The sequence below is a fragment of the Argentina silus genome (genome assembly GCF_951799395.1).
Source record: "Argentina silus genome assembly, chromosome: 17".
NCBI lineage: Eukaryota > Metazoa > Chordata > Actinopteri > Argentiniformes > Argentinidae > Argentina > Argentina silus.
In genome coordinates, this window is record NC_139671.1 from 14,517,740 (window position 1) to 14,538,067 (window position 20,328).

The 20,328-nt window shown below is 42.6% G+C and overlaps 3 protein-coding genes across 7 annotated transcripts in view; 1 reads left to right on the top strand and 2 right to left on the bottom strand.

The window, feature by feature from the left end:
• LOC310818174 (breast cancer metastasis-suppressor 1-like protein-A) overlaps nt 1-6,151 on the bottom strand; it is a 409,511-nt gene extending 403,360 nt beyond the window's left edge. The window contains exons 1-10 of one of the 5 annotated variants that reach the window (XR_014554706.1): nt 5,906-6,151; nt 5,589-5,679; nt 5,334-5,461; nt 5,017-5,138; nt 4,725-4,821; nt 4,067-4,156; nt 3,848-3,913; nt 3,708-3,755; nt 3,240-3,366; nt 1,647-3,084 (exon numbers count right to left, since the gene is read on the bottom strand). Coding sequence is in view for 4 of the 5 variants with exons in the window: in XM_083688982.1 (XP_083545108.1) it covers nt 2,967-3,084; nt 3,240-3,366; nt 3,708-3,755; nt 3,848-3,913; nt 4,067-4,156; nt 4,725-4,821; nt 5,017-5,138; nt 5,334-5,461; nt 5,589-5,679; nt 5,906-6,041 (1,023 nt within the window). In the remaining variant the exon portion in view is untranslated. Of the gene's footprint in view, nt 1-830; nt 3,085-3,239; nt 3,367-3,707; nt 3,756-3,847; nt 3,914-4,066; nt 4,157-4,724; nt 4,822-5,016; nt 5,139-5,333; nt 5,462-5,588; nt 5,680-5,905 lie in introns of those variants that run through there. The other 4 variants (XM_083688985.1, XM_083688984.1, XM_083688983.1 and 1 more) reach the window with 4 other exon arrangements.
• Nucleotides 6,152-11,494: 5,343 nt separating this feature from the next.
• On the top strand, nt 11,495-13,952 carry nfkbiaa (nuclear factor of kappa light polypeptide gene enhancer in B-cells inhibitor, alpha a). Its single transcript, XM_083689253.1, has 6 exons — nt 11,495-11,785; nt 12,289-12,394; nt 12,526-12,733; nt 12,922-13,010; nt 13,125-13,379; nt 13,533-13,952. Exons 1-6 carry the CDS (start codon nt 11,541-11,543, stop codon nt 13,563-13,565), a joined length of 936 nt encoding a protein of 311 aa, XP_083545379.1. The 5' UTR covers nt 11,495-11,540; the 3' UTR covers nt 13,566-13,952.
• Nucleotides 13,953-16,002: 2,050 nt separating this feature from the next.
• Nucleotides 16,003-19,610, bottom strand: LOC310817733 (proteasome subunit alpha type-6). Its single transcript, XM_083688429.1, has 7 exons — nt 19,432-19,610; nt 18,682-18,776; nt 18,506-18,587; nt 18,078-18,233; nt 17,147-17,325; nt 16,438-16,532; nt 16,003-16,212 (listed from the first exon to the last, which is right to left on the bottom strand). The coding sequence occupies exons 1-7, from the start codon at nt 19,505-19,507 to the stop codon at nt 16,155-16,157; spliced, it is 741 nt and encodes a 246-aa protein (XP_083544555.1). The 5' UTR covers nt 19,508-19,610; the 3' UTR covers nt 16,003-16,154.
• Nucleotides 19,611-20,328: the final 718 nt, after the last annotated feature.

Consider the following 20,328-nt stretch of genomic DNA (forward strand, 5'->3'; position numbering starts at 1 on the left):
CTGGAAGGGGGTACTACACTGCTCAGTGCATCGGAAACTGCATTACAAACTACTGATATAGGGTCAAATACTTCCCATACTAATGTTTGAGGTTGGAATTGGGAAGGTTGAAGTGATCTTAGCATAAGGACAACTTCTGTGCATACGGTCAACTCTCCTACACAGACTGAGAATAACAGTAGTTATGACTAGTCCGCGCAGCTCTAGATAAGACAAGGATGGACAGAGGGTGAATGAAGGTATTTGAGTGGATCCTAAATCGATCCCAATAAGTGTTAATCTACTGAGTGCCTACGACTGGCAGAAGATTGTGACTAAAAGGTTGGAACAGCACAGCAGACTTTGGGCCCATTATCAAACGGCTTAACTCAGCATTTTCTAAATAAGCCACTTTTCATATGGTTGGTACGAGGCAGAGTTGAATGACTTTGGGCTGAGCTTTGTCAGACAGTTGTGTGTGTTGTCTACAATAGAGCTCAGCAGACAATATCTTGTTTTTCTGCATGATAAGGTCTTGTACGGAGCCTCCTTGACCACTAAAGTTAATCAGCCTTTTCAGAAGCTACGAATAGTCCAATTGCTCTAAAGGCCGATAGAACTTGTGCTGAGTACAGCTGTCTGATAGTTACTGCAAAGGCAAGTTCATTCAGCCTTCAAATTCAGTGACAGTTCCACATCAGGAATATGGAATTCAAACCAGGCGCTATTATCCCAATGAAAACCCTCAGGTTAGGACTTCCTACTGACTTGTCGTGGAAGGATTATAGGAATATAACTCTAAATTCTTTGGCAATAGAGATGAACATAGTCTGTTGAAATGAAGACATTAGTTAAAAATGAAACATTTTATTTGCTGTACATGCATTGGCACAATGATGCAAAGATATATTCATCTTTACCTCTTGCATAATATGAAAAAGGTAACATGGTGTAGTGTTAACTCATTACATCTATTATTTGAAGTCCAAACTAAAAAATAATTGACACATCATCGAATAAAACTATACAAACACTAATTCTCTATTGATGGCAATGCAACATTTGGCTTCATCTTATTGGGATGGTACAGTTGCTAAAAAGGGCTGCTAAAAAAAAGAGTCACATACCTCACATAACAATCTGCAAAGGTCTCCAATATATACAGCATATAACATCTCTACATTTCATGAGACATTTCATAATCTTCTAAACGCAGTAATGTTGGAAGTTGATGCTTTCATACAGATAATGCTGTACATGTGAAGCACCAAAACACAACAGAGGAAACATCAACCATGTTACTTTTGTGTGTGTGTGTGTGTTTGTGTTTGTGTGGGTGTGTGTATATGTACACACTCATTGAACACTATATTAGGAACACCTGTCCACCTTCTCATGGTGGAAGTGGTGTAATGGTGTGGGGAATGTTTTCTTGGCACACTTTGGGCCCGTTAATACCAATCAATCATCGCTTAAATGCCACAGCCTATTTGAGTATTGTTGCTGACCATGTGCATCCCTTCATGACCACAATTTACCCATCTTCTAATGGCTACTTCCAGCATGATAATGCACCATGTCACAAAGCAAAAGTCGTCTCAAATTGGTTTCATGAACATGACAATGAGTTCAGTGTTCAGTCACCGGATCTAAATCCAATAGAACACCTTTGGGATGTGGTAGAAAATGTGGCGAAAAATCTGCAGGAATTGCGTGATGCAATCATTGTCATCATGGACCAGAATCCCTAACCCAGTATTAGTATAGTGTTCCTAATGAAGTGCTCGGTGAGTGTACATACAAATACAAACAAACATACATACATACCACTATCTAATAAAAACATGTGCAAAAGAGTAGGATTGCATGGATGGATGGGATTGTACAACAACCAGACACTTTCACCCATCTCAATGTCACTCGATTCCTCTCGTCACTGGCTGCTACAGTCCTGGGCCCTTGGCTGCCTTGTCTGGTTTTTTTCTAAGTATTCAGACGAAGGTACGAACAAAGTGTAACGGTTGTCTCTTAGACGTCTGTAATAGGAGAGAGGGAAAATGGCACACAGATACATGGCACCACTATTTAAAGCAGAGGACTACAACGCAGGATCAATGAGTTAGCCAGCTAGCCTTAGCTTCTGAACAACTTCAGAGAGAAACACACACTTGAAATGGGCATCGGCTCAACGGTCTCCCAGCAACTCCCAGCAACCCATATTTAAGTTTAGTTTTCTTTCTAAAAATCGGAAAAATCATAGAGCTAGTTTATGTTTGATCAAAGATAGCGGACTAACTTGGTTATCCTGCTTTGTGATACACCCCTGTGGAGTCACAGTGAAGTAAATATATGACACATCATCATCTCATTTCTATACAGAGGGCAAACTAACACTGCTGACTGTGCCAAGGTAACAGCAGCTGCCTTAACCTGGATCATATAGGTTTCTATTCACTCACTCACTGACCCGCTTTGACTTGATCCACTTACTTCTCTCTCTCTCTCTCTCTCTCTCTCTCTCACACACACACACACACACACACACACACACACACACACACACACACACACACACACACACACACACACACACACACACACACACTAAGGCTTCGCTGCATTGATAGTCCAGGACATGGGCATCATCTTGTTAAAAAGGCACACAACGCCACGCCACGCCACGCCACTCCTCGTACCGCTAAGTTCAGTTCACAGCCGTCATCAGTTTTCGCTTTTTTTAGCAGCACTTTGCATCTCCAGTTGAGAGAATGACACTTGGTGACCTCCCGATTCTCGACATCCATACATATTTACATAGAAGGTGATCATGATTATCCCCAAGCAGTGGTGAAAGTGGGTGACAGGATCTCAGGAGGACACTGTGGGGGTCATGTGTGAAGTTTTGTCCGTTATCGAGGAGGGGAGAGAGAGAGAGAGAAAAAGACAGAGAGAGAGAGAGAGAGAGAGGGAAGGTGTGTTGGAGGGGTTTAGGAGTGCTTGATGGTGTATTTGCCTTTCAGGAGCTGAGAGATGTAGAGCTTGGACTTGCTGCCGTCCAGACGTTTGAACCACACCTCGTCGTGGTTGATGGTGGTTATGATGGCACTACGGTAGAGGGATGGAGGAGATATTCTAAATCAAAAACATAATATACACACACACACTAAATATCAGGCTTTCTTTCTCTCTCTCTCTCACACACACACACACACACACACACACACACACACACACACACACACACACACACACACACACACCTAGTGGGATATTCGTCCTTCCTGTTGATGCATATGGCCTGTCCTCTGCAGTACCACTGGCTGTCATAGAACAGCCTCCCCTCCTCAGACCGAGCCACGTGGTGATGTCTGTCAGGCTTCACAGGCACTGGAGTGAGAGAGACACAGAGGCAGAGAGAGAGAGGCAGAGAGAGAGAGAAACAGAGGCAGAGAGAGAGAGAGAGGCAGAAAGAGAGAGAGAGAGAGAGAGAGAGAGAGAGAGAGAGAGAGAGAGAGAGACCAGTAGAGGCAGAGAGAGGGGCCAAATACTCAACATGAGATAACAGGTAACAAATAGCATAACCAACACAAATCAAAAGAAAAACATGCATCACAATCTCGTCAAATGTGTTAATGACTCGTGTTAACCAATAGTGTACCCTGAGCTTGACAGAAACACAGATGGATGGATTGAGGAATAAATGTAAAAAAAAAAGAAGAGAATCTTACCGTCCACCTTCACTCGGTGCGGCCCTAGCGACGCCATCGCCTGTGGGGCATACATACCAACCAGCTCAAAGGTCAAATCACAGGCCAGAAAGACAAACTCGACACATCGATGAAAAGATTTCAATTTGTTACAGGCAATACCTTTCTGATTGCTGTCCAGTCTTCAAGTATATCCAGGTCTTGCAGCATGTAAACAATATACGGACGTAAGAACGAGGCTAAGGAAAAAGTGTGACGGAGTGACACATTGATAGCAACATCGACAGAATCTGTTGTTTAGACAACTTGACCCTAAGAGGCGATGTAGAAGGCAGCAGATGTGAAGTGGGAGGATCAGAACAGAGGGAACAAAAGGATATCCGAGACGACGACAGGCTTCTTCTTCTTGACAGGGCAGAATGGATCCTTCTTCTTGTTTTTCTTGGAGTGCAAACCGTCGTTCCACAATTCTGGAACACAGAACGAACAACAGGTCAGAAAGAAGACAAACCCCATGAGGTGTCGGTTATAAAAAGGTATTACTTGACTTCTCTGAGATGGTACTAAAGAGGAACTGAAGCGAAGAAACTACTTTTCTTGTTGAAAACGGCCTCGGTCGTTGTCATATACGGCAATTCTAGACCCAAAATGGACTAAAAAGTGTAAAACTATAACTTTGGATGTAAAGCCAGTACTTTCATCGTTTTTTCCAGGAGAACAGAGTGTGATTGGCGGTAAATTGTGAAATTTGGAAGGTTGGGTTTTGGCTGTGACATCAAACTATGCCTCCGAGAAACATCTCGTTCTCAGTTGCATTTTTTGGAAAAGGAGGAGAAGGAAAATCAAGGCGAAATCAGCCAATGAACCCCCCCCCTCTTTAATAACTTGGTAACAGCAACACTGTCATAGGTAATAACTTGGTAATAGCTACAGTGTTATAGGTAATAACTTGGTAATAACTACACCTCTCTAGGAGTCATGTCAACACACTGTCTACAGTAGTGGCTACCCTATAATGATTGTGTGTGTTCACTGTACCTGAGGTAATGTCAATACTGTGTCTGTCCTCCTCCAAGCGTCTTATCTTCTCCTCCAGCTCACTCTGCACCGTGTCAAACAGCAGCAGCTTCTCACTCTGGGGATGACGACAGTACATGGGTTATAACTGAACCCTTGGGACTGGTGTTGAGGATGAATAGTAGTAAGACATGCTCTAGTGCAAACTAACGTGTTTGTGTGTGTTCTAATAAAGCATAAATACATGAACATGATATCTGTCATGGCTGAGCCCGGCCCCCTAACCCTTCACAATGGACAATTGACCTCTCACCTCCCAGTGTTGGCAGGCAGCCTGGATCTCACAGTCGTACTTGTTCTTCACAGACTCCAGACACAGCTCCCGGTAGATCCCTAGAGAGGACACAAGTGAAGCATCTCTTTCCTCTGAGCACACTTCAAAAGGAGGTTTGGCATTACTGAGAGGTGACACTCTTAGGCACGTCTCATTGCCTTCCGAAATGCTGAGTGACCACAAATATTATCGTGATATTTTACTATCAAACAAAAGCCTGGCATCAATAAGTAGGACTTGGACACATAAGACGCTGATAGTCAAATGTAAACAAATGACACAGACCAGAGACTCACCAGCTACTTTGGTTCTAATCTGCATGTTCTCCTGCAGGTTGGCGAGTGGCTCCAGGTACTCCTGGGCACAGCCTGCTATGACCTCCTGCAACTTGATATCCACCTGACTCAGTCTCTCCTTGTATAACCTGGACAGAATGTCAAAAGCAAGCTCTGATTCACCTGCAACAAATGTGTAGGCACTCATGTGCATGTATGCAAACATCATTCAGGAATCTAGAGACACAAAAGATGAGTTTTTGGAGTATATCTTACTGCTCTTTCAGGTCGGTGAACTGTTTCTCCAAGGTGGTCATCTCGTCCAGGCATTCCATTCGTCTCCTCTCGCAGTCCTCGTCGTCCATCTCTGTTCGCACAAAATAATAAAGACATTCAATCAGGCAACTTTCAACCGGGTTGCTGGTCAGGGAGACTTGACCACCCATCACCATCTGTTTGAACAACAAGGGCCAACGACCCCGTAACGTTACAGCACGAAAACACAAATAATGCAATACATCGACATTACAGACTCATCTGCATAGGCAGATGAATTTGTCTAGATAACATTTCGGCACGAAATGATTCCTTACCCGAGCTGTCTCCATCTTCTGACACCGACGAGCTGACAGTATCCTCCTCGTCAGTGCTGCTAGCGCCTTGCTCGGGAAAATCGACCTCCATTTCGTCATGATTGCTTTCTTTCTTTTCGCGGGCGTGAACCGGCATAGCTAACTAGTAATCTAGTGAAGCTTATTACAATGTTGCGATGCAAAAATGTTGGTGTTTAATTGCTTCAAATAACGGGGTAATCTCAGCTAGGAATACAAGACAGCTAACCCAGCTACACAAGTTAAACAGAGGGAACACGCAAGTAGGTTAAAAATATGGCCACGTAACTCACCAATCAAAGGCTTCTTTCCTCGAAGCTGTCCAATCAGAACATGGGATGATTGATGGACGGGACGCCAGCTGTAGGGAATTGTAGTCCCGTTGAAGAGGTCGTGCAGCTCCTGTAGTACATAAGTTCAACCAAGAGAGAGCGGTATAGACCATCCCGACGTGGCACCATCTCATGATCATTTTGACCAGTGAAAAACTGTTCTCAGCATGCCAAATCATGTTTTAGAGATGTGTTTACGATTATGTAGCCTATACAGTTACAATCAATCAATCAATGAATAAATAAAGTAAGTAAAAAAAAATATATATATTAAGAAAAGAAAAGAAAAAAATGTCATGAGCTATGAGCGTTCGTGTGAACAGTGGAAAATTGTAGATACAAAAAAAAGCTCTGTGGTAGAATGTGGGTTGAGGTTTGAGGCTGACTGCAATTGAGTGAAGGCAGAAACACCCCTGTAGAATCCCTGTTCTATTACTGTGTTGGGGAACTTTCATAATTTCTATTTAGGGCAGTATGTTTTTTTTTAATAATTGTCCTAGTTTGAACACATGCATGCACAACTTTGGAAGTGCATGTGTAACTATATAAATGTATGAGCTGAGTCAGCTGCAAAAGTGCACAATTCTTTTCTTGGTCATAATGTGAAATGGAAAGACTGAATGAAATCAGATACAACACTTTGCATGAGGCTGTGGTCTGTTAGATGTGTATGTTTGGATGTGTGTGTTTTCTCAGGGTGTCATAAATGATTGAACAACAAACATTGAACAGTCAATTGTATGAGAGGATTAAACATACCTAATGCTTTGGTTCAACCACATCAAAATAGTGATGATAGTTTCTGTGATCTATATAAACCCTCTTTTGAAATGGTCTATGTTTGTGGTTGTGATCAACAAGCACACACACATACACACGCACACGCACACGCACACGCACACGCACACACACACACACACACACACACACACACACACACACACACACCAGGAGGTGGTCAGAGATGAGGGAATTCAACCAGACTACTAATCACAGTAGAATCATCATATGTGTGCACTAGGGTAAGCTTGGTGCCTTACTGTACCTCAGAAGTGACAGAGTTAGATCAAACTTTAGCCCAGGGTTATCTTCACTTGGCTTCACTCCTAAACAGTGTTGTCATCCTTTCATTAGTGCTACTGTAAACGAACTGTGACCCTACATGTGGCAGTAAGTTCTGGAGTAATATGTAGTCAATGAGGGATCAACCTTGGGCTTAGATTCAAACCGCCAAGCTAAGTTAGGAGATGAGAAATCGTCAGACAGCTTCAGAGTCTCAGAGTTGGACCTGGAAGTAATACTTTAACCTTCTGAGTGTACAGGGGGCACTACATGTAGATGCACATTAAGAAGGACAGTGGAACTCTATATGGTAATATAAATTACACACCTAGACCTAGGGTTTATCATCGTGGGAATGTGTATAGGTTTAACCCCTACTCCGAAATACACCCACACTTCCCCGAATATGTGCACATACACATTCAGCATGAAACTCAGAGAGCAAAGAGGGGAGGCACGATCCAAGGTCTGATTTCCGTTGACAGTTTCAATCGATATGCTTCTGAGCACCGTGATCTGCTTATCGTTAGAGTGGTTTGCTGGTCTTTTTCAAAGGCTGTACATGAGAAGTAAAAACGAAATATGTGTATTACCAATGACTACACTTTCACAACACAAAAAAACAATCCTTCTCTTACGATTACAGTACCTGCCCTTGAAAAGTACTGTCTATTCATTCAACGGGTGGGATATCTCTCGCCAGTCCTCTTTGATTGATTTAAAGAAACCCTGACAAAGAAACTCTGATTACCTCATCTACTCATGTTCTAGGAATGACTTCAGGCAAAACCAGGCCATACATTTTGCTCCATAGAAACCAAGGTCTTACAAAGTCATCCTATGTCCTTGCTCCTGTGACCTCCAACCCAACTGAAACCATGCAATCTTAATCTGAAGATAACGCAGACATTAAAATGATTTCACTTTAGCTTCGTCAGACTCACATTTTGACTGTAATTATGTGAACAGGAGGAAAGGTGAAGTCTGCCACGGTGGCCATAGCATGACTAACAGCCAGATGACTCACTTCTGCCATATAAAATCAGGACCAATGTGGTTTAATACAGCCAGTGGAAAATGGTGCCATGAGAATATTCCTATATTAGAGTGCCCTTTCTCTCTCTTTTTTCTTTCTTTAAACCACACACTCAGACAATAGAGAGTGGGTGAAGTCACAGAGTATTCTGTGGGAGTATGTTGTGTCACTATGGTCCACCTCTGTGGTTCAGTTGGTAGAGCATGGTGCTAACAGCGATTAAGGTTGTGGGTTTGTTTCCCTGCTGGGACCATATATACTGAAACATGTACGCTCTCACTGCAATGTAAGTCGCTTTGGATAAAAGCGTCAGCTAAATGGCATCTGTGATACTACACTGTAGGTCCAGATACTGCATAAAGCTGCCTCTCCTCTCAGAATACAAAGTGGGTATTAGTGGGTATTAGTGACCAAACCACTGTAGCATAAAAGCCCGCAACTGGCCACTCAGCCCACTCATTTCAAATGGAATCGATGGTGGGGGAAGTTATGACTGTTGTGGCATGGTGTCTAAACAGCTAGAAATCTGTGTGATCTGTCTATTTTTAGAAAGGAATATTTATTGTGTTCCTAAAGTGGAACTTGTCTTGTTGTGTTATTTGGAAAAAGGACAGGATATTGCTGTTTTAATACAATAGGGCGGAACAGCAAAATCATACAGTCATGCACTACACTTACTGGAACACCATTGTGACTAATATAACAAATGAATAACTAATAAAAATGACAATATCAGGTGAATACAGGATGTGGTCGTGTCTTGCAATACAGTATAGCTGATTCTATCAGAAAGAATCCACAATGATGAACAATATATAACAGCTAGAGTAAGCCTGAATGATTAAGCAGATTAGCGATTGGGAAGTGATTACAGTATGCCTCAGGCAGGCTTGGGTAGTCAGGTAACTGTTGCTGTTACTACCAACAGATAGAGGGCAATACTGGGAATTTCAGGTTGCTACTGGGAGTCTCAGGAGCTGGTGTTCATGGCAACCACCAGAGTAAACACAAGACGAGTGTGCATAGGAAGAAAATGCACCTCATGGAGTTGTGCAATGAAGGCAATACATGATTTGGCATTTCCAATATTTCCCTTGTCTATCCCATTATCTGATCATTCCCTTATCTGACCACACATACAGGCAAAAACACATCCTGAAATCTGGGTTTAAAAGGAAAAAGAAAATAAAGTTTCCAGGTAAAAGTACATTATGTCAGGAGCTGGTGTGCATGGAAACCAGGGTAAACACAACAGGAGTGGCCACAGGAGCCACACACAATAAAGACTTCTGCAAAAGTCAACACATACACTGGAATTTCCGATATGTCCCTTGCAAATATCTGTCCATATACAGGCAAAAACACATCCTGAAATAAAACCAAAATTTGCAAAGTTTACAGAGAGAAAAAAAAGTACAGTGTGTCCTTAGATTCTTGCCAGAGTTCAAAGAATGTCAGGAATCCACAGCAGAGCATAAGAGGCAGACATAGGATTGTGCATGCCATCATGACGTCGGGCAGAATGACGCATACATACGCACACTCTAGTGAAGGCAGTTACATCATACCGCAAGGGTGTGCATTCGAGTGTGTGTGTTTAGTCAGTGTCATCTCAGAGTATCGCCCCTTAGAGGTGTGAATGCTTACTGCTCTTGGATACGGTTGCTATGTGGTTAGAAGGCCTATCACTTCTGCAAACAAAAGGAGTCCTGGGGTTTTCGCTTTAAATGTCAAGAGAGCAGGACATACAGGTAGACACTGTCACGCAAGGTAAAGCCTTGAATGTTATACAAGGGTAAGGAGTTTCCCTTTGTGATATCCCCACATCACATCCTAATAGTGGATCAAATGTTTGGCAAAATGAAATAATTCCTTACAGTTGTTCTCCATACAGTGGTTTGCACTGTAGAAAAATGGCCAAACTTTCCATGGGCATGTTAAGTATTTCTAACACACTGAGGGGTAAGTCCATTGTGTCCCACTGAGAGACATGCAGTGTGCAAGTCTCATAAGAATGCCCCAATGTGGAATTTTGGTAACTTTTTCCACCTCTACAGTGCAACAAACCATGTCCTCCTGCTGGTGTTATTCAGCAGTCAGAGAGTCCCCTGTGGAATCACCTGAGTCTACTTCAAGGTATCATAACCATATGACCTGACCATATATTGTATGGTGATTAAAATTGCAGTTAAAAAAATAAATAATCTGCATGTGGCCCATATGTGTTGTGTTGATGTTGTATGTTGCATGTACATGTCTGAATGTATTAAAGTGATTATTGCTGCCTGTATTGACAATGCCACTCTAATTTCCCTTATAGTATAAATAAATATAAAGTATAATAAAGTTGCATTACATTGAATAGAATGTAGTATTTGCAGATATGCATCTCAATAAGTTCATGTATGAGAATTTTGGAATCCCAAATCACGGGATCATGTATTATAATACCTTCTTACAGCTGTTTATGTGCTTATTTATGTGAATTGTTTATGCGCGATTCCTACGTTTTAGGAATGTATTAAACATACTTAGGATTTGGCACATGCATGCAGCAGATCTAGGATCAAGCAATGTTATATTGCATAATCTTTATTCAAAGTATGCCATGATCCCAAAATATTTAGGTCCATTCTCCTCAATACCTTGTCATAGTATGCATGTTGCAGAGCATTATTACAATTTACATTCACCATAAACCTTCCATTAACATGCCACCTGTGTGTGTGAACTGTAATATAAGTAGCATAGCTGAGACTGAAAGGTAGAAGGTGAAGAAAATAGGCTATGAAATGTCTCTCTAGTACACCTTGTGGTACATGATTTCCCCAAGTAGAAGGGAATTCCTCAAAAACCAGTCAAAGGTTGTTGGCCCCCATTCATGTTCATAGCTAGGCCATCTCATTCATTAACATAACTACAGGTAGATTGTGGTGTCTAATAGGAAACTACGAAAAAAGTTTTTCTTTTTCTTACTCTTGAGGGCCAATTTGAGGGAAATTTCCCCATAAAAAAAGCCCGGACTATGAGTTTCCCTGCTAGAGCCGAGCGAGTCAGTGGAAATCCCCCTATCGCTCGGTCTCCTCCCCACTCCACATATAACCCACATGCGCCTCCCTCTGAGACACACTCCTTTCCGACCTTGCGAGAGAAGTTAAGTAGAGTTGTCTGTCAGCCCTCGTTCGCAATGGATGTCTACAGAGTTTCTAACGATAACCAAATGGATTATGACTATGATAATATGGAACCTAAACATGGGAAAATGCTACCGTGCCAGGATGACCGCGTGGACAGCGGCCTGGATTCGTTAAAAGAGGACGAATACGGAAATCTTCAGAAAGAGTTTGAGAACTTGAGAGTTGACTTTGAAGTCGTGGCAAACAACTGTAGTAATGAACCCTGGAGGACAATAAAGACGGAAGACGGTGACACGTAAGTTATATTTTATATAAATATAGGCCTATTGCATTAGAGAATTTAATGCACAAAAGTTAAACTATTATGGGCCCAATAGAAACCAATGCTTTACGCAGCACTTTAGCGCAACAATTATATGCATTCACAAAGTCTAGAAAAGTAATGTTTTTTGTTATCTAATTATGTAAAAGTACAAAGCCGATAGCACTACAGAATTTGCACGTAAACAAAAGGACTTTGCAACTCCACTGTGTGCTTTGGCGCAGAGTTGAGTCTGGGCGGCGCTACAGTCGGCTCGAGTGCGCATTCAGGAAAGTCCCTGGCGAGATGCCAGGAACTGATAAAGCATCAGATGTGTCAAGCCACAACTGGTGGAAATAACCCGAAAAAAAAACTCCACTGTTGCGAAACGCTCTAGTCTAGTGCTGGTGCTTTGTTCTTTTTTTCAACCACTTCCTCTGCTCGTATTTTTGAAGCGCACCATTTTAACAACAGCTATTTTCCCCACCTCCACACAGGTACCTCCACCTCGCTATTATTCATGAAGCCACAGAACACGCCAACCAGATGATCAAGGATTCTCACAATAACCCCTACCTGAACATACAAAACAACCAGAGACAGGTACTTATGGAGAAAACACACACACAAACACAAACACATACACACAAGTATCTGAGCACCAATCTTCAAGTCAAACTGGTGGTATTTACACTGGAATGTTTAGTTAACCACAATTTCAATTATTCCCTCAGACCGCACTCCACTTGGCAGTGATCACAGAGCAGCACCAGCTGGTGGAGAGGCTTCTGAAGGCCGGCTGTGACCCACGACTAGCAGACGACAGTGGGAACACGGCCCTCCACATTGCCTGTATGAAGGGCTCCCTCACCTCCTTCAGTGTCCTCACCCAGAACTGCCCCCGCCAGCTCAGCGCCATCCTCACCTTACCCAACTACAGTGGTAAGCACCAGCACAGCCCCACACTGTTTCCCCCTGAACCTCCATATCATACACATTAGTCCTCCACCACTCTTTGACCATTTCCTTGTGTTTAAATCCTCCTTTCCTGATATAAAAATAATAATAACAACTAGCTCTAAATCTGTAGAATCTGGTTGTCTGACCTACTGCCCTCTTCTCTGTTACAGGACACAACTGCCTCCACTTGGCATCCATCAATGGCTACCTCTCCTTGGTGGAGAGCCTTATTCAGCTGGGCGCTGACATCAATGCACAGGTAGGTGTCATTTAACAGGCATCTGCCCATCCAATCCAACTGAAAGTGAAAGTCAAAACTCATTCACCACAGACAAAGGGAACTAAAGATTTCTGTGTTCTTTGTTTCTCATAGGAACAGTGTAGTGGTCGGACACCGCTCCACCTGGCCGTTGACCTCCAGAACCCCTCCCTGGTCCACCGGCTCCTGTCCCTTGGCGCCGACGTCAACAGTGTCACATACGGGGGCTACACGCCGTACCACCTGACCTACGGCAGACAGAACACCGAGATCCAGCATCAGCTGTATGAGAAGACGCCGCAGGAGCTGAGAGAGTTGCCTGAGAGCGAATCAGAGGAGAGTGAAGAGGAGATGTCTGAGGATGAACAGGTGAGTTATTCCTAACAGCAGTATCATCAGAGGGGCAGTCTAAGGCACCATCTAGACAGAGAGATGGGCTGCTTTACCCAAGAAATGTAGCATTTTATCTGCATGACAAATGACTGATTCCTAATGCGGTTGTTTTTTCTCTGTCCTCCACAGATGTACGATGACATACGGTTTGGAGAGAATTAAAGTGGTCACTACACACGGTGGTGTGAAGTCAGTGAAGCTGCTACTGTTCTATCCAGTATACCAAGGGAAAGGCCGTCCTCTGCTCAGAGCTTCGCCAAGGCAACAGACAACAAGACCCAGACCTAGCCGGAGCGACAGACGGCGTTCAGTCAGGATGGAAGCCTGGTTGGCGAAGATCAAGCACACCAGCAAAATCATAAACCGGACATATACTGTACCTGACCTCAGAGATGATTCTCCTATTTTCATGTGTATACTGTACCAGACATCATGTAATATATTGTAAATACACAGAGAGATATTTTTTATACTTGTAAACATTTTTATTAAATGCGAGTGGAACACTATTGAAAGGAGTTATTAAAAATACATCTATATGAAAATGAATGGATTTGACCAGTGGGTTTTTGTTTCATTTCCTTTGATGCTTTAGTAATTATTTGACCTTTTTATCACAAAGTAAAAATACAATATCTGCCTGTCTTAGTAAAACCACTACTTACTGTACTTTCTTACTGGCAAGGAAAAACTAGTCATAATTTTCTGTGAGTAAATTCCCACACACAGACCCTTAGTACACTCCGGGATTTCCTGGTTGGGGCGTGGTCACAAGGCCTCTGAGTCACATTGTTAAAGTTCCCCGGGTGCGTAAGAGGAACTACTATATATATAAAAAAAAAAAAACATTCCGCCCTGGAAGTAACTAGCGCTGAATGAGTAACTGGGATGTGCTTACTCATTCTGTAAAGACAAACCTGTTCAAATATGGGAATTCTAGAAGTTAGCAGACAAAGGTGGATACCTATCAATCCCTATTATTTTACAAGTCGTGGTGACAAACAACATGAGAGTAAAGACAAGCAGGATATGGTTTTATATATGCCATTTAGCTGACACTCTTATCCAAAGCGACTTACATTGCAGTGAGTGCATACAATTCTCTGTATATATGATCCCACAGGAATCAAACCCACAACCTAAGCGTTGTTAGCACTGTGCTCTACCAACTGAGCCACAGAGGTTTTATTTCAGTGAATGCATAATTGCCACTTTGGCTTTAGTGTGCAGAAGGTACCCTTTTCCAACTCTTGTTTCCAACATCCTGTAAACACACATACGTCCTTCAGTAATTATTTCTCCCAGTTTTTTCAGTTGATTATTGTGAAGCTGCACTACTATTATAAAAGTAATAGATCATCAAATGAATCCTTGCAACAAAGAACCACATGTAAATGTTTGTTAATTTACGTGATATGACATTTCTATGTGTACTGTCAATATGAATCATCCAGAGTTTGGATTTTAGACTAAACTATACAACAAGTAATATACATGCAAAAAATGCACATAGGCCTATGGTTCTTAGTTGGAAGGGTTCAGATGACACAGCAGCTTTAATGACAGTGTAATTCTATCCTGTGATGGTTGTAAAACTGTAATCTTCAACTGGCCCATAGACCCAGGATTTCAGGGGATTTTCCTCAGAGACTGACTCAGCCACATCCAAGGCCAATGTCTCTTCATGTGACCTACATGTGTGTGTGCAGAATGACTAGGATTACAGTTGCAAGGTCAATTGTGGAATAATAAAGTTTTTCTGCTTTCTTGATGGGGTCTCGACAGTCATTGGGTCTTGGCCAGGTCTCTCTTGAAAAAGAGATTTTATCTCAATGAGACCAACCGGGATAAATAAAAGTTAAATAAAATTTAAAAATCTGCTTAGTCATTTTTGATTATTTAAATCGAGACAGAAATGCTGAGCCATTTTGGATCATTTCTTTTTCCAAGATCCAAACAGATGTTTGACCGCTACATTCCTGGGACAATACAGCTCAAGCCAAACACTTCTCCCTCTGCTCTATAATCTGAGGTGAATGGCTAGAGAGAATGGAAAGTAAACAGTCAGCTGAATACAATGACCTCATAAGAGACTGTTTTCATTTAAAGACAGTCACACTTGTGTCTGGGACACTTCAGTGATCCATTTGTCTGAGCAGGTGAATTTACAGTCATGTATATTTAACTTGCTGTAAATAGGGGTAATGCATAGAAATAATGAGAAAATAAGGTAATCAGGTCTCAGGCAGTTTTGACTGAAGTAGTAAGGAACCATACCACAGTTCTGCAGTAAGGGTGTCATGTGATCAAGTGCACACAGAACCACAACAGGAAGTCAGAGGCAGTCAGAGGTTCTACTCTGCACCTTTTAAAGTCTCTGTGAAAATTCTCCCAGCCTCTAAATCTGTCTAATAGCCTGATCCTCCCATTTAGGTACAGTACATGCATGGGAAAGAATTCAGTCAAATCTAGGCCTCGGAAATATTCAAATAAAAATGAAATGTATTTCATTAAAGAGAAACAAACATAATGAAGTCAGTTTCATTGGCATTAGGAGAGCCCAGACTAAAATAAAGGTGTAACCAAACAGATATTTTACTCCAAAATGTTGTTTAATGGAAGAGGGTAAATATACAGCAAACAAGGGACACATCATTCTTCGACAGGGAACTACATGTGGCATCATTCTCTGACTGGATCCTAACACGTGGTGGAGCAGGTCTCTGTGGGCCTCTCCCGGGGTCTCTGAGCTCAGTCTCTCTCTGCCAGGGCGACTAGGTGGACGTCCACCTCAGACTCTGTAAGAATCCTGCAGGCAGAAAATAATAACGTGTTTTAAATGTTTTTATCACTTTATAACAACACTTTATTTGAGGGGACATCCATTTGTAGTGAGTAAGTAATACAGTTCCCCAATCTAAAATGACACTAGATGAGGCTTTGTGCACACCGTCCAAAGAACTGCACAGCTAAACGACAAACTTCAACATATTTTACATCGTGACATTACACTTATGAATAGTCATTGCTTTACCTGAACATGGGGTCTTTTGTTGTGATGACCCCCACCTCCAGCTCAGAGGGCTTGAAATCAATGGACAGGACTGTTGACAGACAGGTGATGGCGGTCTGAGGAGAGAGAGGGAGGGAGGGAGGGGGAGGGGGAGAGATAATGAAGCATATGTAGTCTCATACTGTATTTCTGTAAAGGGAAAGATAGCTGTGCGGCTACGACGAATTGTGTGTGTGTGTGAAGTGTGAAGCCGTAGATGGTTAACAGCACGCAGCCTAAACAAGTGTTCATGTCGTTCTGTTTCCTCAAAGTTTTGTTACTGATAGGAACACCAAAGAAAAATGTCAGAACAACAAAGTTGTAACACGACACCAGCGCTGCTCCATTGTTTCTTGTTGTTGAAGTGTGGGATTTGATACAGTGAGCGATTTATTTGTTGAACCCCCCCGCGAAAATTTCTGGCCAATGAAGCGAGGGACATGATTTTGTACAGAACTGTGGTGCGCTTGCAATCGGGCAATGTGAAACGAAATAAATATGAATAAATAAATACAACGCAACAACCGAGCGAACTATAAGTCAAACTTTAGCAAACAAACTGGGTGTGAAAGCGCCCTGAGATCCATCTTCGGTCCGCTGCAAGTGCAATGATTTCAGGAAGATTTCATTTCGCTTTCATTTTCTTTACGCTGTACGTTGTTATGCGGATTGGATTGGATGGACTTTGTACCTCAACAGTTTGTGCAAAGGTCCAGTCGAGTTTCTTTTTCACTTTCTTCTCCAAGAAGCTGGTGGCCTCTGTCTGCTTGACCCCGGAGGCCGTGGCCTTGAAGCCGCAGTAGTAACCTGCAGGGTCACACTTGTAGACCTGGGGGCCGCACTCCTCGTCCACCCCGATCACAATCATGCCTGAAGGACAGAGGACAGAGACGCGGGCATTATTTCAGAGGAAATATTCACTTACCGAGCACTTACTGAGCACCTAAAGACCTCTTCACCCCCACTACCCCCCTGTACAAGTTTCTCTCCTGTTAAAGAAAAAAAAAAATCAATCATCGCTTGAGTGCACACAGCCTATTTGGGTATTGTTGCTGACCATGTGCATCCCTTCACGGCCACAATTTACCCATCTTCTAATGGCTACTTCCAGCAAGATAATGCACAAAGCAAAAAGCAAAAGTCGTCTCAAACTGGTTTTGTGAACATGACAATGAGTGCAGTGTTCTTCAGTGGCCTTCCCAGTCACCGGATCTTAATCCAATAGAACACCTTTGGGATGTGGTAGAACAGGAGATTCACAGCTTGAAAGTGCACCTGAAAAATCTGCAGGAATTGTGTGATGCAATCATTGTCATCATGGACCATCATGTTTCCAACATCTTGTGGAATCAATGCCACAAAGAATTGATGCTGTTTTGAGAGCAAAGGGAGGCCCTACCCAGTATTAGTATAGTGTTCAGTGCTCAGTGAGTGTATGTACAGACTCTGATACTTAGACTAACACTGTCTGTGCATCAAGTAACGGATAGACATTGGGACTTCACAGTCTTACAAAAGTGACCCATGAAAAACAACGTGAGGCAGCAAGGTCACTCCCAATGCCCACGGTGCAACGGGAGTGACGGTAACCATGACAACGGGCGGCCGCAGCATTGACTTACAGCAGCCGAGCGGCCTCATCTCGGCGTTCTGTGTGTACACCTGAGAGATGTCTGCGATCCTCTTACACAGCATGTCCACTGGGATCTCATAGCCGTACTTGTACTTCCAGTTGGCTGCCTCGTAGCGTGCCCGCTGGACCTGGGACTTACTGTCCGCTAAGGAAGAGAACACCAGAAAGAGAGAGGGAGGGAGGGAGGGAGGGAGGGAGAAAAAAAGAAAGAGAGAGCAGTGTTGGAACTTGACAGGGTTGCAGTAAATGAAAATCAAACGTTAGGGTGGAGCTTAGGGTGGGCTTCAACAAAGCATTTGTTGTATTAGTTGAGTTGAAGGGAAGTTGCGTTGTGTTGTGTGCAAGAGTTGGCTTTGACTATCACGACAGCCTGCCTGTGGGAAACAGAACTGACATGACAGGCTTTGTGTCACTCACCTGTCATTCCAGACATCACACAGCCTATGTTCTCTGTTATTCTGAACAAGTGAGTGACTGTGGATGCGTCCAACAGCTTGTCCTAGAGAAGGAAACCAGAAGAGATTTAGACAATGATATTGTACTAGTCCACAGTTATACAGAAACTTTAAAAATGAATGAGTGGGATAACTTACCGGTACTTTTTTCTGTGTGACGACGATTGCACAGTCTTTACCTCTGACTGCTACTGATGTGAGCCCACCTTGGTTTATGGCCTTGAAAGCATATTCTGTCAAAACAACACACAATAAGGTTAAGTTGTTGAGACTGCAATGTTTAACTATTGCAGTCATACTGCAAATCAGTGCATGCAAAATCAGCTTGTAGCGAGAGCCATGTAAGACAGAGAGCAACAACCTTTCTCTTATTCATTCATTCATTTTTTCAGTCAAGTGGCACTCTGCTACTCTGTTCTGTGACAGCTAGCACAGCTAACAGCTAACAGGCTTCAATCATTCAAACACTCAGTATGGTTGGTAGTTTACAGGAGGCATCTGGCTAGTATGGTAGCTACATACTTCAACTAACAGCTTTTAGCCCCGCAGTGTCATGTTGATTGTGTTTATAGATTGAGTTTCTTGGTTTAAATTTGCCGGGTGTTTAGCTAACGCGTTAGCCACCTTGTGAGGGCTGGCTTACTTGATACCAAATGTTAAGTGGCAGATAGCATTGTTAGTTAATCAAGACTTATTTCAAAATGGTAAAGAACGCATCATTTATAAATGCAAATACACTCACTGTCAACATATTTGCAGCTTACTGACATTGCTAGCTTGTTAGCGTAGCGCTAGCAGGCTAGTGCTAGTAGTAACCATCATCATGACAGAGCACTTAGCTAGCTAGCCTGCTATTGTGTTCATACAAACAAAACGCTCCATACTGACCAACTTGGTAGAGTCTACCCTCAGGGGAGAAGATAGTGATGTGACGGTCAAACCCTGCACTTGAGCCACGAGACATTTTGCCTGGTATGCTAGTTTATCCCAATATTATCTTCCAAACACAAATTTCACTTCATGCAAAAATTGTTTCCACCGGGAAGAAGTACTGCAGAAATCCGGTATGTTCAATATCACATCCGCTGTCAAAGGTTCGGGAGTTGCCATAGTAACGTATACATTACCTTGTCTCCTTGGTCTCTTCTCCTCACAAGGATGATAAACCATTACCAATCTCAATCTGTGGTCCAGAGTTTTTGAAGTGAACACACTAGCCCACTCGATAATTTCAGATGTTTTTAATTCAACAATGAATCAATCATTCAATCAATCGATCAATCAATGCAGAAAACTAGTAATTGCGCATATGACACAATCTCTCTGAGTGTGTGTGTGTGTGTGTGTGGGGGGGGGGGGGGGGGGGTTTATCAGTTTTATCAGTCGTCAAGATCCAATTTCCTTGTCTTTCTTCCTTCTTTGGTCTTTTTCTCTCTGTGTGCTCCTCTCTCTGTGGAAGAGAGGTGGGGAATAGTTCCTGCAAGTCAGAGGAATTTTGGCTGAGGGAACTCAGGGAAGCAAGCACTCGACTGCTGAAGGGAAAACATTTTCTAAATTCCCATTGTTTCCTGTCCACAAAACATCTTGATTAGGTAATCAATTAACAAAATGTTACCTTTGTGCCAACACTTTCCTCTGTTCTTTCCTGGTCCTATGACCGATTGTATTTGAGAACACAGATCATGTGTTTAATTTGGACCAGTTTTCCTACATTACTGCAAGTAGTGGATCGATTGCATTGCTTCCTCATAATATGTTACCAGCACATTCAGATAAGATGACTCA

Coding starts and splice junctions, on each gene's coding strand:
- nfkbiaa (XM_083689253.1), top strand. CDS start 11,541: ATGGATGTCTACAGAGTTTCTAACGATAACCAAATGGATTATGACTAT. Junction 13,011..13,124: donor GCGCTGACATCAATGCACAG/GTAGGTGTCATT, acceptor TGTTTCTCATAG/GAACAGTGTAGTGGTCGGAC. Junction 13,380..13,532: donor AGATGTCTGAGGATGAACAG/GTGAGTTATTCC, acceptor TGTCCTCCACAG/ATGTACGATGACATACGGTT.
- LOC310817733 (XM_083688429.1), bottom strand. CDS start 19,507: ATGTCTCGTGGCTCAAGTGCAGGGTTTGACCGTCACATCACTATCTTC. Junction 17,326..18,077: donor GATGAGGCCGCTCGGCTGCT/GTAAGTCAATGC, acceptor TCTGTCCTTCAG/GCATGATTGTGATCGGGGTG. Junction 16,533..17,146: donor CCTTTGCACAAACTGTTGAG/GTACAAAGTCCA, acceptor CTCTCTCCTCAG/ACCGCCATCACCTGTCTGTC.